At 41.2% G+C, this 16641-nt stretch overlaps 1 protein-coding gene across 1 annotated transcript in view; it reads right to left on the bottom strand.

Moving 5' to 3' along the window:
• Positions 1 to 16641, bottom strand: part of LOC117830542 (ras-associating and dilute domain-containing protein-like) — a 43838-nt gene that overhangs the window by 16663 nt on the left and 10534 nt on the right. Inside the window, exons 5-10 of the mRNA XM_034708699.1 lie at positions 15462 to 15922; positions 11377 to 11673; positions 10883 to 11287; positions 8220 to 8257; positions 7915 to 8141; positions 6369 to 6481 (exon numbers count right to left, since the gene is read on the bottom strand). Coding sequence (XP_034564590.1) covers positions 6369 to 6481; positions 7915 to 8141; positions 8220 to 8257; positions 10883 to 11287; positions 11377 to 11673; positions 15462 to 15922 — 1541 coding nt within the window. The remainder of the gene's footprint in view (positions 1 to 6368; positions 6482 to 7914; positions 8142 to 8219; positions 8258 to 10882; positions 11288 to 11376; positions 11674 to 15461; positions 15923 to 16641) is intronic.

Genomic DNA, 16641 nt, shown 5'->3' with positions numbered 1-16641 from the left:
ACACGATACACCAACTGAATCTGAAAACACTGAAAACACCAGCAGTTTGGTGCTGAACTGATCAAACGACAATGCTGCTTTCCTCTTCAGCACAGACACACACATCCAAACTCCTGACTGTGTCATCACAAGAGAATAGATCACAGTTATGTTGAGCAAGCTGGTTAAAAGTCATCTCTAAATCATCATAAAAATGAAGAAAGAAAACAGAAATGACTTCACATTTCAAAATCAAGCAGCCCACACGCTGTCTCCTCCTACAGGGCTTTGAACTTTCTGACCTCAGAGACCAGAGGAACAAAACTAGCTCTCCAATGTGCAACTAAAGACCCAAGACCCTTAGCTTCCAGGCCAGATGGATGTAATACTGTACATGATTTAGGGCTAGATTTGATTTAAATAGGAGTACCTACTGGGAATGCCTGGGATTGTTTGATCTCTTTATATTGAGGATGGAGCAGCTTTGAAGAGACGGATGACATGCAGCAAAGACCCCAGAGCTGAAATCAAAACCAGGCCACTACAACAAGGACTGAGCTTTAAACAGTGTGCCCTCCACCAGGTTAGCTAACAACTTCAGACATAGGCCCTGAGCTTTACAGAATTTGAAGTCCCAATGATTAATGGGTACAATAAGTTTCTAAATGTCTCCGATGGGTTACTCAAACCAGCAGCAACAAACCGAACTGTGATACCTGGAATATAATCTTTAAATGTAAATGTTCCCAATCAAAGCACGTTCACTAAAAGAGCTTTTGATGCCTCTGACAAGCCCAGATTATTTTAAACAATGCCTGACAGCTTTATGGAGAGGAACCCCACGAAGATTTATCTTTGTGATTAGGGTGAGATGAGAAACATCTGTTACATAACTTTCTCTAAAACCAACCAGACTCCATTGAGTGTTGTTACCCTGCAGAAGTCAGGAGCTGGCGGCCTTCTGCTACCTCAACTAGTTTGTTTGTGGGAAAACTGTGTAAAGCAAAACACAACAGTGGTAGAGCAACAACTCCCAAATTCTGCAGGGTTGAATGTTCTCATGAATGGAGTCTTAGAGATGATAGAACAGCTGTACGTGGTTTAAATGAAAGAGGAAAGGTCAATAACTATCTTTTTTTTTTCCTGTGATGTCTTCATAAAGTTTGGACAATAATCAGAGTGTGTCAGCGGAAACGACAGCCACAACACGGACACGCTTTGAGTGCATTCACACTGGATTTCTACCTCTTTAGTGCAGGGAAGTGAGCATTTTAACTTGTATAAATGTAAAAACGGTCTTAAAGCTAGCTCCCAGGTTTAGTCCGGCTGTAGATAGCAGCTTTTTTTTCACTCTTTTTTAAGAACACATTATGTATTGATTACCATCGGGACATAAAGATCATTTTAACTAGTATAACAAAAAGTGGATCTAAATCTGACTACCAACCCCAGCTTTAATTCTTTCCCTTTCACAGTTGCATCATTTAGCACTTCTCTTGTTTTGAACCTGAACCTGGCAGATCTATGAGCTCAGACCAGGCGAGTTCAGACTGTAATGAACATGTCGGTTTTATTAGGTATAGCAAGTAAAAAGACTGTAAGCATACAGCTTTTAATTTCAGAATTATTTATGGATTTACTGGGTAACCACATCTGGAAGTGATTCGCTTCATCAGGCTCAGTTGCAGAGAGAAAGTGAGTGCTTTCTGAGGCAGGTAGTTAGATAACCACATCCTTCTGCAATGAGCAAGAAATGAGCTGTCTCAAACTTACATGAAAGCAACTATATAGGAATTCCTATAGTTTCCTCTGTGGAGATAAATGTGGTATCAGTGACATCCTTCCTGAAGGGAAACTCACAGAGAAGCTGCCCCTAACCTGACACGTCAAGTCCAACTGGATTACAGCTGGCAGGACATGTGAGACCTTCGCTTGGCTGCTGCTAACAGCCCGGTGCCGTCCTAATGGGCTCCCTGATGTGGCTCAATACTAGACATGGCTTCCTTTTACTTTAGGGCCTTGGTGGTTTGGAGCATCCAGGTCATTGGCGGGGCTGTAGAGAATCTGAGAGGATATGCAGCACAGCTATCATGTCTAGTTTAGCCTCTGTCTGAAAAGAGAGTGTACGATTGTACGAACAAAAATAGGCCAATCTCCTCATTAGTATGTTTTGGACGCTCTTTTTACCCACACCCACACAGCTCAACTGAAATGTGTAAGAAACTTTCCCGGCACAGCTCCATGTATGGGTGTGGTGCTTCAGTAAAAATCTGTGGCTACAATGAAATCCAATTTTCTCTTTTTCCGAGGAGCTCTCTGTGAGGGTCCAGCAGGACAGAAACTCTTCACTAGAATCAGAAACAAAGCCCTGATATTAACTGGAGTAGACATGGAGTCTTAATTGGAAACATGAGAGACGTTTGGAGGACTTCATTACCCAGACATCCTGTGGTGTCAGTAAATCTTAGAACTCCTTAAACGTAAGTGTTTTGAGCATGATGAGCTGCTGCACGAATAGATGAATGATCACTTCTATTCGAGCATCACTTCTCATTTATCTGAAACATTAAAAAAAGTGACCATAAAAATTCATCGTAGGGTTCATCTGCAGTCTGTCAGCGACTGAAAGCAAACTAAGAAGCACTTTCTTAACTTCATGTTGTTCTACCAACTTGTGAACGCTCTGACTGTCCACTGGTTGAGCATGAGTACACTATTCTACGAGCCAAACTGCAACAGCTTTTTGCACAGGCGGACATAGTTTGACAGGAGTTATAACAAAAGTGCTTCTCCAAGAACTTAACTCTTGACAATAACCCAAAAATGTTAAGTGGAGTTGCATGTGTGAATGTATGGGACACTGTTTGTAAAGTTGTGCACACTGAAATAACAGCAACAATTCTCCATATTTAGCTCTAAGATGTCTGAAAAAACGTAGTGTGAATTTTTAGAAGTCACTTTTTTAATCACATTTAGAGCAATATTTGTGATCTTTTTCACATTTCATTTTGTTGCGGCCAACATGTTTAAGTTAAAATCTCTGATCATTCTAAATGCTAAATATAAATCTAAATGTTAAATGTTAAATGTTGCTCTGCAATGCTAAATATTAAGCTAATATGCAAATTCACCATGCGGCCTAGTGGAAGTACCAAAATAAAAGCTTCATAAAGCGATACAGACTTAGCAATAGCAACTTGGCTTGACCGTAGACTGGGTCAGTACTGACTCTAAGAGTTGTGAAATCCAGTGCACATTATGGACGGAGGGAAGTCTGGCTTGTAACCAGTAGGAGTCAGTACTGACAGACTATGGTTGGGATATCTGTATCTCTTTGAAAGCTTTTATTTTGGTAATTCCGCTAAGCGGCAGATTGATTTTGCATATTAGCTAAATATTTAGGATGACAGAGCAACATCTAGATTTAACATTTAACATTTAACATTTAGATTTAACATTTAGATTTAACTGTTAGATTGAACATTAAGCATTTAACATTCATATTTATATTCAACATTTAACAATACAGTGGCTTTAACTTAAATATATTTGTCACGACAAAACTAAAGTGAAAAATTCACAAATATTGCTTTAAATGTGTTAAAAAGGTGACTTAGAAAAATTAGTTCTATGTTTTTAAGACATTTTGAAGCTAACTGTGGAGAATTGTTGCTGTTATTTTCAGTGTGGACAACTTTACAAACAGCGCCCTATATGAATGGAAGCAGCATTCACACTGCCGGTCTTGTAACCTTTCGACAGGAGACCAGGGGAGCCAATGGATGTGTAGCTGGTAAAACCAGGAAAATTTGCTGGTGATGCATCGGTCATGTGACCTGTGCTCGAGCACGGGTATCCTTTTGATTCATACTCCTTTCTGCTCGACCCATATTTTCATTCACACACATTTGTTGATAATGTGAATATGTCAGATTTCACACAGAACTGATATAAAGGCAAAAAACTATCATCATAGCACTTGACTCTGCTTCGCCATCTTGAATATCTTGTCAACATCACAATGACGAAGTAGAATCCTTTTTACATCACGGCTGACTTGAATTAGTTTTCAGTGGCCCTGATTCCCTAAACTGTATGTTAGAACTGGTGATTAGTTCAGATGTCAGATCTGGACCACCCTTGCTAGTTGCAGAAAAGCGGCGACCTACAATGATGAAAAACGCAGGATTGCCAAGAGGTGCAGTTCTTCCAGTGTCCACTTGGGGCTGGCTCCAAAAGCAAAGACGTCTAATTAACACCCATTTCAAAAGCCTATCTTTAGAACAGGAATAAACATGTTTACAACCTGCTACAAAACACAGAGCAAGAGGCATAATTAGGGGCGTGGCTGACTTGACTGATATGCTGGCACCTCTTTGTTTGTTTCTTGATTTCCATTTCCAACATGCTGACCATCAACATGCAGCTTCAAAACTCTGCTCCAGACACTGATGGGTGATGTCACTGAGACTACGTCCATGTCTGGTTGAGAAGCTTTGACTTTTACTATTTGGTCTCAGTATCTTCAAGTAACACATCTTGTGCAATCGCATATATTGCAACGTGAAGCTTAGTCAGCAGTGCTTGGAGGTCCCCAGCTTGGTCTTCCACACCACACACACACACACACATAATGCCCCCACAGTGTGGCTGGTTGGTCCATTACAAACCTGTCTGAGTGGCTAACAGGGCTCTTTCTTCTCGGCCCGTCTCTGATTATTTTCTTTTCTTGAACTACACATCAGAATCATCTGTGAGAGGAACAGAGCGAGCTGCTAAACAAGCCACACTTGTGTAGTGAAGCAGCGAAGCTTAAAGGGCGATTCTGTCATTTTAAAGCTCTGTTTGTTTATTCATTTCACAGATTTGTTTGGGATTGTTGCAGTGACCCGCTTCAGTCAGTCTATGTTGGATATTATGGCCCTAACGTCATATTTCATGCACATGTGAGTTCAACATGTTTGTATTTAATTCTGACATGATTGAAATGTAATTTAAACTGTCTGACAACATCCTCTTTATGAATAACATAACACAGAGTACGGCCTAGATCCGGTCTGTGTGAAAAGAGTCTTCAGATAGCATTTGTTGTGATTTGGTGCTATATAAATAAAGATTGATTGATTGATTATAATCAGCCCTTTTTTCTGAACCAGAAACAGATTTTATATAGTCGCTATGTTCAAAGCATAGACTGTATAAAATATGGATGTAACCATCTGTTTCTGAAGCGCTGTTTTGAGGCCAATCGTCGCTTTGAGCTTTGAGCCTCCTAGCCAACAGCTACAGTGTTCCCGCCTGTCAATCAAGTCAGCTGTGCCTCTCATTGGAAGACTCATAATCTCAATACCTTTGAAATTGCCTCGTTAGAAAAGAATTCACCCCCCGATCAAGAAATGAGCTATCCAGACTACACTCGTTTCTTGAACCAGGCTGTAAACATGTTTATTTCTGCTGTAAAGATCGTCTTGTTTGAATGGGTGTGTATGTGGTATCTGGTGTTTCTGGAGCCAGCCTCAAGCGGACAATCCACATTGGACTCATGTTTAGATCGGAGGTTGCTGCTTGGTTCAAAGCCATTGAACTCAGTAAACAAAGACTAGTTTTAATTTACAGAACACAAAATAGGGCTGCCACATGATTCTTTTTAAAATCACCATCAATTGTTGCATACTTAATCTTGATTAATCACATTTTTTTTTATCACACTCTGTCAGCTTTTGTGATGTAGTTGCCCGCTGACATCAGTCTGATTAGCTGCACCAGTATGCTTGGTGCCAAATTATACCAGATCCGTGTCTGGTTCATCTCTGACCCGTCACAGCACCGGATCTGGTGGAAGTCTGATGTTAGCTCGTAAGTGGCAAAGGTGAAATGTAACGTTTTAAAGCACAGTGGTGTCATTGCTTTCGGTGGCAGTAGGAAGCAGGAAGATGCTGCTGTGTCTGAAAAGATCAAAACAGCATGATCTTTCTAAAAACATTTAAGTTTGGACCTTAATCACATCCCGATTGACTTCTTAACGTGGACATGCCTTTCATGAATGGTGTTGCTCTCTCTCAACACCAGTGATGTAATCAGGTATTTCAAAATCTATCTGAACCTGTTTGAGTAAAAAAACAAAAGCATTTTTTGTGCCTCAGCCAAGTACTTGTGTTTGCAGAGATTAGCTTGTAACCATTACAGCCTGTTTCTGATCCACTGGAGCCATTTGAAGTCTTGTTTTATTTTTTACCTCCTTGTGATTTAAGAGGCAATAAATGTGAAATGCAGCCCAGGCAAAAAAAGAATTCTACTTCAGAAAATGAAGCTTGCCAAACTATTTCATCTTCAGCATAGCATAAAGCACAAAGCATCTATTTAAGCTGTGTGCTTTTTCATCTGCTCACCTTGGTGATGTAGTACACACACTGCTGGAAGGCAAGCAACAAGACCTCCTCCAGGACCGCTAACGTCTCCTCACTGGCTGAACGAACACAGGACAGACGCAGCTCCAGCAGGGCTGAGAAACACACACACACACACACACACACACACACACACACACACACACACACACACACACACACACACACACACACACACACACACACACACACACACACACACACACATTCACACATAAACACACACACTCACCAAGATCAAAATCAAACAGTTGCTGTTGTTATACACTGGGGACATACTGATGGTTGCTTTATTCCCAGGACAATGTTAGAATCAGAGAAATAAGACGGCTCATCGAAGGTCTACTGAAAATAACAGCAACATTTCTCCACATTTAGCTCCAAAACATCACAAAAACATAGTGTGAATTTTAAAAAGTCACTTTTTGTCATATTTGAGGAAAAATATTTGATTTTTATAACACTAATTTGCGTATTAGTTAAATATTTAGGATCACAGAGCAACATTTAACATTTAGATTTCACATTTAAATTTGTTTTTAACATTTATATTTATCATTTAACATTTAGATTTAGATTTAACATTTAGCATTTATATTTATATTTACCACTTAACATTTGGATTTCTATTTACCTTTACATTTAACGTTTTACATTTATATTTATATTTAAGATTTAGCATTTATATTTATATTAACCATTTAACATTTGTATTAAAATTTAACTTTAAATTTAACATTTTACATATATATTTATATTTAACATTTATATTTAGTTTTTAATATTTATATCTAACATTTTATATTTTATTTACCATTTATATTTACCATTTATTTTTATATTTAACATTTACCATTTATATTTACCATTTAACATTTGGATTTATATTTACCTTTACATTTAAAATTTAGATTTATATTCAAACTTTAGCATTTCGATTTATATCTAAAATTTAGCATTTAGAATTATATTTAACATTTATTTTTATATTCAACATTTATATTCAATATTTAATATTTATATTTATATTTAACATTTATATTCAACATTTAATATATATATATATTTAACATTTAGCATTTAGCATTTACATTATTATTGAACATTTAGATTTAACAGTGATTTTGACTTAAATATATTTGTCACAACAAAAATAAAGTGAAAAAAATGACAAATATTGCTCCAAATGTGAAAAAAGTGACATTTAAAAATTCACACTACATTTTTATGAAGATTTGGAGCTAAATGTGGAGAAATGTTTCTGTTATTTTCCTTGTTCAGAACTTAATAAACGGCGCCCCATACTAGCCTCTCCAAAATGTGGAGTAGGACTGTCATCTTTACACAGAAATAAAAAGATTTAGATTTGTTTGTTCTCTTAACTTTCAGCTTGCTACACTTTGCTCATACAGACTGTCCCTCAACAATCCATGCAAATACAAAAAATAAGTCCTAAAAAATCAAGTGCAGCTTAAATCTTCTCAAGTTAAATTAATGTATCCAACATATTGTTCAATAGTCTTCTTACCCCAGCTCTCTGCCTCCTTGTTCTCCTCATCCTCCTTCCCCTCTTCATCCTCCAGTCCCTGCTCCTTCCGGGTTCTCCACTCCAGAATCAGAGGCAGCTGGAACTGGATGAAATGCAGCAGCTCCAGGCTGTTTGACATCCACACCACCAGGGGGCGCAGTCCTGACATCACCTCCTGCAGGACGAGATCCTGGAGGTTCTCATCATTTGAGCCCTCACTGTTGAGACTGAAACAGACAGGAGGGATGTGTAGTGTCGTCTTTGGACTCATACACAGATGATTAGAAATAATGTGATGAGCTTACGGTTCAGGTTGAGCTGCAGCCAGGTCCTTAGTGTAATCCTGCACGACGACAAAAGAGATGATATTAAAACACATGGTTCGAAGGCATAATACAGCTCATCATGTTCTCAGGCCTGTGGTGTCCTTTGACCCTGTCTGTTTAGCCTGTTGTGTGGTTTCCTCCTTTAGTAGAGCCTCAGGAGAAGCTTTCTTAGCTTTGCTGTTTGCAGTGATGAAACACTAATAAGTAAATAATTTCTGCTCTGGCAGCATCGATTTTTCCAACCCAGTTTGAGACTGAAACGCCCCCTCCTGTTGGTGAAGCGATGGTGGCCTTAGAGGAAAAGAGCTCCTGAGTTGTGCTAAGAATTATCCTCCATTTGTCATCTCTTAATCTCACGGCCACTTGCTCAATACAAAACCATGTATCATACTTGTCTGTTCGTGCTGTGCTGCTGTACAAACATGGCGGACCTGTTCCTTATGTAGAAACAAAAGTCTTTTTTATATTCAGATGATTATACACTAGTTTTAACATACTTATGAATATTATATTGAATGTCTGCTCAGTCTGTTCTGTATATTCCATCCCCAACTCTCTGTGATTTATAGAGTTCAAAGAATTCCTGATGGACAGGTAGCTTTTCATAAACTCGTTCTGAGAACATAGTCTGTATAAATAATGGACGTAGTATCCGTGATGTCACCCATCTGTTTCTGAAGCTCTGTTTTGAAGCCAATCTTTGGCGGGAGCAAAATTGGAAATGCTGAACTCAACCAAACTTAGTGTGAGGTGAAGAGGCGGGCTTTGAGCCTCCTAGCCAACAGCTACAGTGTTCCCACCTGTCAGTCAAGTCAGCTGTGCCTCTCATTGGAAGACTCGTAATCTTAATATCTTTGAAATTGCCGCGTTAGAAAAAAATTCACCCCCGAACAGTGCGTGCTGATAGAAAAATGAGCTATCCAGACTACACTCGTTTTTTGTACCAGGCTGTAAACATGTTTATTTCTGCTGTAAAGATCAGCTTCTTTGAATTGGTGTGTATGTGGTTTCCGGTACTTCCGTAGCCAGCCTCAAGCAGATCGGCGATGAACTGTAGTTTTTAACACTTTAGCATTGGACTCATATTTTTAGACCGGAGGTTGCGCTTGGCTAAGAGTAGCTACAGCAGTGCTAATGCAGGAACACCCACATCAAGGATGTTTCTGTAGAAAATGACTTGATTTAACCTAAACTAGATTAGAGCGGAACTCAGGATGAGCTGGTTATCTAACGTAGCTGACCGGACACGTGTTTGCAAACAGTTAGCATGCTCGTTCTTATCAGGGACAAAAGATTTCAGAAATTATGTAAATGTCCTTTCTAAGTTTTTGAGATTGAAGTGCAATTAGTGACTGAAAACAGGGATTGCTAACAGCCAGTTTTAAGCTAACTACAGCTGATGCTAATGTAAAAACAGTTTGTATCTAAAGTTTTGCTATTTTAAATATTAGTGTGCGAGGACCTGGTGTTAGCACATGTCCTGGGTGATAAGAGAGTGTGCTTCTCAGAATGCAGCCACAGTGGCCAGATGCAAATAGAAACTATACACTATATAGACTTGGACCCCCATTCATTAGAGTTTATAGAAATGCTCTATGTAGACTTGCAGCACCAAGACCCCACCCACAAGGCTCTTGATGGTCAGGCACCTTCATATCTTAAAGAGCTCATAGTGTCCTATTACTCCTCTAGAACAGTACACTCCCAACATGCAGGCCTGCTCATCGTAACTAAAGCCTCTAAAAGTAGTATGGGAGGTAGAACCTTCAGTTATCAGGCCCCTCTCCTTTGGAATCATCTACCAGTCAGGGTCCAGGAGGTAGACACCATCTCTACTTTTAAGAGTAGGCTTCAAACTTTCCTTTTGGATAAAGCTTAGAGTTAGAGCTGGATCAGGCTTGGACCAGCTCTTAGTTATCCTGCTATAGGCTTAGACTGCCGGGGGGAACTGACACACTGGGATCCTGTCTTTCCCTCTCTCTCCTCTGTCTGCCTGTCTCTTAATTTAACTCTTCCTGTCCCATTAAAGTTCCTAACCATAGACCTTTCTGGAGTCCCTGAGCTCCCTTGTCTCGTAGGTTCCTCTGGATCTCTGCTGCTGTGGACGTGCCAGACTCCAGCTGCTACAACTACTACTATCCGTCTCACCACTATCATCTCTCTCTCTCTTCTTCTCCCTCTATCCCTCTCTCCAACACGGACTCAGCAGATGTGTGTCTAACATGAGTCTGGTCCTGCTGGAGGTTTCTGCCTGTTAAAGGAAGTTTGTCCTTGCCACTGTAACTTGCTAAATGCTGCAAAGTGCTCTGCTCATGGCGGATTAAGATGAGATCAGACTGAGTCCTGTCTGTAAGATGGGACTGGATCTTATCCTGTCTTGATGTTGGGTCTTTGTTAATAATAGAACATAGAGTACGGTCTAGACCTGCTCTGTTTGGAAAGAGTCTGAGGAGGACATTTGTTAGGATTTGCTGCTATATAAATAAAGATTGATTGAAGCAGCACTCACATGTGAAGGGGGAGGGACTGAGGAGTGGATGATCAGGGAGTGAAATAATAACTTAAAAACGGTACCTGTATTAAAGAGGATGAGGACTTTAACAAGATAAGACACTCTCTTTGAACATCTTTGCCAAACTCACCCACATGGCACTCTGAACTCCACTTGCGATGAGCAGCAGCAGCCTGCGGAGATCTGCTGTATGGAGACTAGCTGATGAATACTGAACACACAGGCACAGCAGGAAAGAAACAGTCAGTGGCGGTCTGTCTTTGATGCCGCTTCTTCCCATAGCGACGATCTCCTTAACGATTCTGTACTCGTCCTCTGTCTCGTATTTCACAGTCAGGCTGAGGCCTTTGGGTGATTTCAGGAAGGGTTGACCTCTGATCAGAGACTGTTTGCTGCTGGAGCTCTGGAGGTCAGTGCAGGTTGTAGTGCAGGTGTCGCAGAGGATCAGAGTTTTGCTTTTTGTTGGGGCAGAAGTGGTGTGATCCAGGATCCAGGGAGAAACAGCCATGGTGGGTCCAGGAACATTGTTCCCTTCCTTTGTTTGGAAGAAAGAAGCATGTTCAAACATTTTCAGAAATCCCAATCATCACTCCATCCTCCCCTTCCTGTCCCTCTTTGTTTTACCTTTTGAGTCAGAGCGACTGGATCCTTGAACAGAAAGAGGTAACACTGGCCCAACCCAATGACATCACCAGGGTTGAGCTGCACCTCCTCTCTCAGCACTTCGCCGTTCTTCGTGACCATGGCGTTCGGACAAGGGCCGAGCACGGGGGTGCTGCCAACGCTGAGGCGGTGAAAATAGCAGTGCCTTGGAAGGATGTCAGCGGCAAAGAGGAGGATGTCAGGCTTTGACCCGTCTTCTATATCACTTTGCCGTCCAAACACAATGTTTTGCCCAGCGAGAAGGTAGATGACAAAGTCCTGTGTGCAGAGAGAAACATGTTATTACTGTAAAAGGTGAGTACACAGAGGACACGGACTCTGCTTTCCTCTGAGTTCGTCTCAAGTCCTCTGTGTTTGCCCTACTGAACGGCTCGTCTTTGTTCTACTTGCATATTACATATTAACCCTGACTTGCTTTAACATCATAGACAGTGTGTCAGAAGTAGAGGTAACCATTGTATGCAGGGATTTCACAGTTGTTTTAGTTTTTGCAGCCTGATATGACCCTGTGTGTGGATGAGAGAGTGGAGCTGTGACACAGCATGTGCTCAGCATTTTATAGCTGTACTTTCAGCTGCTGCAGTCTCTAGCTTGGTTAGCAACACCAATTCATCATACCTGTGATATCACAAAGGATGCAGCGCCAGCAGTAAACAGCTGTAGACATAATGCATCATTAGTGCTCCTCTGAGACGTGTTTCTTCTCCTGAGCATCATGCACAAAAAGGCTTTGCTCTTCAAGATTCAGCGTGTTACTCACGGCATGATGTCCTCTTTGGTTCTGCGTAGCTTGAAGGATGGGGTGCTCGTATGTATGTTTGTGTGCGTCTGTGTGATGCCTGCACAACAATGTTTAACTTTAAAGGATGTGACTCCACATGGCAAAGGAAAGAAACAAGCTAAGATTTGAACAAAGGAAACACCCGTTGAAAGACTGTTCTGTTACTTGGCGTCCTGAAGCGCTTCCAGCTTTAACTAATCAAAAATGACGTCATCAAAAGATAAACATTCCTGTGACGTACGCACTCAACTCAAATATTTCTCCTTAGGAATTCAACATGTCTTGAAGATTTGCTTCCTACACGTATAAAAAAAACAAACAGCCCACCTCCTGGATAACTTTTAGTTCAACTGAACTCTGAACAAGACGTTTGTCAGGTAGCCATGGAGGTGTGTGTCTACAGTTTAGTTTTACTGCCTGTTCTTGTGTGTTTCCCTCCTTTTTTGATTAACCTGATTAGTTTCACCTGCATCCTGTGTCCACACCATGCGGGAACCTTTAGAAACGTGTGCAAACAAAATCAGCAAAGATGTAAGACGTCCTGCTTTGACGCCAAAATCCACTCAAACAGGACGTTGCTTACAGGAGCTTTGAGGGGGAACCTTTACTTCTAATAAATAAGTGCATTTTAGTGTATTTTTTAATGCAGGACCTTACTATTTAATGACATCTTGTTAAATTTTTTCACTTAGTTTTCTTAATTGAAATTTTAGGAACTCTTCCTATCATTGTAAATAGATCACAGAGTTTCAGATGTTAATCTAACTGTGTGTCCCTGTTTTCTGCACTGAAACACAAACACTGAGCATGTTTAAAAACCTGAGCTGAAACTAAATCACTATTTTGTAACATTAATCAGATAATCACCTCTGGCTCCATAAAACCAGTCTCTGAGGGGGAGCAGCCTGATCATGTGGAGGTATTAGAATTACTGATCCCAGCCTGATTCTGCAAACAAGGTTTTATCAGCCATGAGAACAATGTGCAGGGTTTATTATGTTTGACATATCTTTAGTGCTATCTCTCTTTTCCAGTAGGACAAATAACCTGAATTACAGCGTTGACTCTGAGTCCTGTCTATAATGATATTTCTGGCAGTGGATTTACAGTCCTATGACGGGTCTTTAGGGAACACAACTGTGACGCACGGTCAAAATCACAGCAGCGTATCAGGATTAGCCTCAGTGTGTGTGGTGGTTGCCCTTTGTTGAAACCACGTGTAATCACCAGGAAGCAGTGCCAGGTTTGTCTTCTCTGTTTCCTGATCAGTGTTTCTGACACACACACTTTTCCTACGAGGTTTGCTGACTTTTGAAAATTGAATCTCTCCTCTGTCTCCCTCCTGACGCTGAGACAACGAGCTGTTAGAGAGATAAAGGGCAGCTCCTCCACAGATTCAATGTTAATACAAGAAGCAGGTGAACTTTTACAGACACAAAAACCAGCCTGTGTACACGTGAGGACTTTTCCATCAGGTGTTGCACGGCACTGGAATTTACTTTTCCCTAAGCCCCTCTTAATTATACGGGCTTATTTGTTGTCAAACAAGGAGTTTCATAAACCATGTTTCCTTCCTCCAAACAACTGAGAATCATTGATTTAGTTTGAGAAGTTATCCTGTCATTGATAGATTTGTAGGAAGCAGATTATTCAGAGATAGTTCCCTGAGAGCAGCTCAGAGTGACTGATGTTTGAGAGCATCCATGACTCACATGGAGGGAAGCTATTCTACACTCTCTTAAACCTCACCTGTAAGCATTCAAACTAATGGTCACGTATCAAATTCTGCAGTTTATGTTAGAGAAGACGAAAACACATTTTGACCTCTTCTATTTTTGCGTTTTTGTCTTACAGAGGCCATACCTGTCTTCACCCTCCAGCTGCTTTAATGCCTAATGTATCTGTGTTACAGCCCCAGGTCCAACACTTCAGCAGGTAACCCATCAGAGACAAAGCACAATCAGGCCCCATCCACAACAAAGAGTAAAACAAGACTTGGCTCCCAATTTACTTTGCATAGCACGAATGTGTGATGGTATGCACCACCAATGAGGCAACAAAACCACAAATAAGCTTTTGAAAGCATCCTGACCAAAACACTGAGCGTTCAGGAAGACACAGGTGGATGAAGGCAGTAAGATATAAGTCTGCAGCTCTGTGCAGTTTTTCATCAGAGGGGGTGAGCTGTTTGCCATCCCGTCGGTAATACCAAGCGGCAACCTCTGATCTTAAAGTATGAAGCCAATACTGACGTGCTATAAACTGCAGTTCATTGAGCGTCCACTTGAGGCTGGCTGCAGAAACACCAGAAACCACATACACACCCATTCAAAGAAGACGACCTTTACAGAAGTAATAAACATGTTTACAGCCTGGTTCAAAAAACGGTTTATGTCTGAGTAGCTCATTTCACGATGAGCACACACTGTATGGGGGTGAATTTTTTTATAACTCGTTCATTTTGAAGATATCAAACTTACAAGTTTTGCCCAAACAAGGGCATGGTTGATTTGATTGACAGGCGGGTACCCTGTAGCTGTTAGAGAGGAGGCTAAAGGCCCGCCTCTTTACCTCCCACTAGCTCGACAGAAGTTTGGTTGTGTTCAGCATTTCCAATATGGCACCCACCGATGAGTAGCTTCAAAACAGATGGGTGACATCACAGATACTACGTCCATTTACAGTCTATGGATAATACTCATACTATTGACAAGTACATCAAACAAGCCCATCTAAATAAATACTGAGCTATCCCTGTAAGGATGGTGCAGCAGGAGTTTTCACGTTCTGTTTTCTCAAAACAATCCTCAATATTACAGCAACACAGAAACTCTGGATGATGTCACACACACACACACTTACAATAGATGTGAACCAGTTTTGATTTCACATGGCTTAGTCTTAGTGCCGGGGTGACCATAAGGTGACCAAGCTTCTAACGATCTCAATTTAAGCTGCAAATGGTGTGTTTTTGATCTGGCACAGCAAACTAAACGAGATACGCACATTTTAGTGATTTGGTTGGCCTTTAGAATTCAAGCTGATGTCTATTTTAGGTAAGGCTTGAATGTTTACTTTACAAAACACAAACCAAGGTCATATCTTGAACAGTTTTTAATCTGTATCTAAGATTAAGGAGGGAGTTAAGAGGGAGTTTCATGATGATGATTGGTGAGACATAAAAATAATGTATAAATCAGTGACTCTGTGCTCTTCATATAGATCTCCCTAAATTAAACCTGTAATGTGTGTGTGAATGGGATACCTGTGCAGGGCTGCAGCCCTGCAGCAGCAGCAGGTATGGACAGTCATGTGGAGGGTGAATGGAGTACTGTGTGGTGCTATCGTCGCTGCTCTCCGTCTCCTCCCTCTCTGATTCCTCTCCTTCCCGCTCGCCTCTCTGCTTGGACGGACAGAGGCTCTCTGTTTTGGCCCGCGACCCGCCGTCCCCCTCAGAAGGAGCTGTGACGCTGTGAATGGGATTCTGTTCGGGGCTTGTTTTGGGACTCTTGTAACTCTGTGCTGAAGTGTGATTCAGGCTCACGCTTCGATCCTTCTGACAGTTTTCTTGATCTGTGTCCAGTTGGTTCTCTGGGTCAGAGTCTAAGAGGTCCATCTCACTTTTGCTCCTCCACATCTTGTGGTTGCGCCCCATCGTCCTCTCCATGAAGGTGGAGGTCACCCTGGAGCGGCTCTTCTGCAGCTTTCGAGCCTGGGCATTGATACCTAACAGAGCAGGGGGATGAATAAACAAATAAAGCTGTTAGGAGTTAGACTGAAAAGTGCAGGATCAGACTGAGCAAACTGAACAGCAACACAAACACATTTAGCATGGCGGTAATGGAACCTAGTGATAGGGCAACACCCGTTTTTTCCTGGAGTAAGGTGAGTTGTATGTGAGCCTGTGTGTGTTTGGTCATTGGTACATGGGGTGTTTATGCCAGAGTCAACATGGAGAATCCTCACACAGGAAACAGACCTCAGTGGAAAGAAAGACAGAGCTCATGGAAATAAAAAGAGAGCGTTCCCTGACTGAGCAGACATCCAGACACTGACACCGATAGAGCGCTATCACTGGATGCACCATTCATAAAACCAAAACACAAAACAGGACACTTCTGCACCACGACCGCAGCTGTGTCAACCACAGGCGAGGCCTCCTGCACAAACGACAGAAGGTGGTCCACCATGCACGTTTACAGAGCCATACAGTGTTTGTTTCCAGCATCTGTGGAAAGTCCTGGATGTTCTTCTGCTCCATGATGCTTTGTAAAAATCAGAGGATGTAAAAAAACTTTTACAGAAAGGGCGTGTCACTGGAAAAAGTTCCATTAAATCACAGAGTGTCTGCATTGTTCATTAAATTTAAACTTTTAACGGCCGTAAGAACGAAACAGTCCGAATTTGTCACAGAAATTAAAGAGAAAGAAGAAGAAAGAGTTTGT

The sequence above is a fragment of the Notolabrus celidotus genome, chromosome 18, assembly GCF_009762535.1.
Source record: "Notolabrus celidotus isolate fNotCel1 chromosome 18, fNotCel1.pri, whole genome shotgun sequence".
In the NCBI taxonomy this organism is placed as follows: domain Eukaryota; kingdom Metazoa; phylum Chordata; class Actinopteri; order Labriformes; family Labridae; genus Notolabrus; species Notolabrus celidotus.
This window is presented reverse-complemented; position numbering and strand designations above follow the sequence as displayed.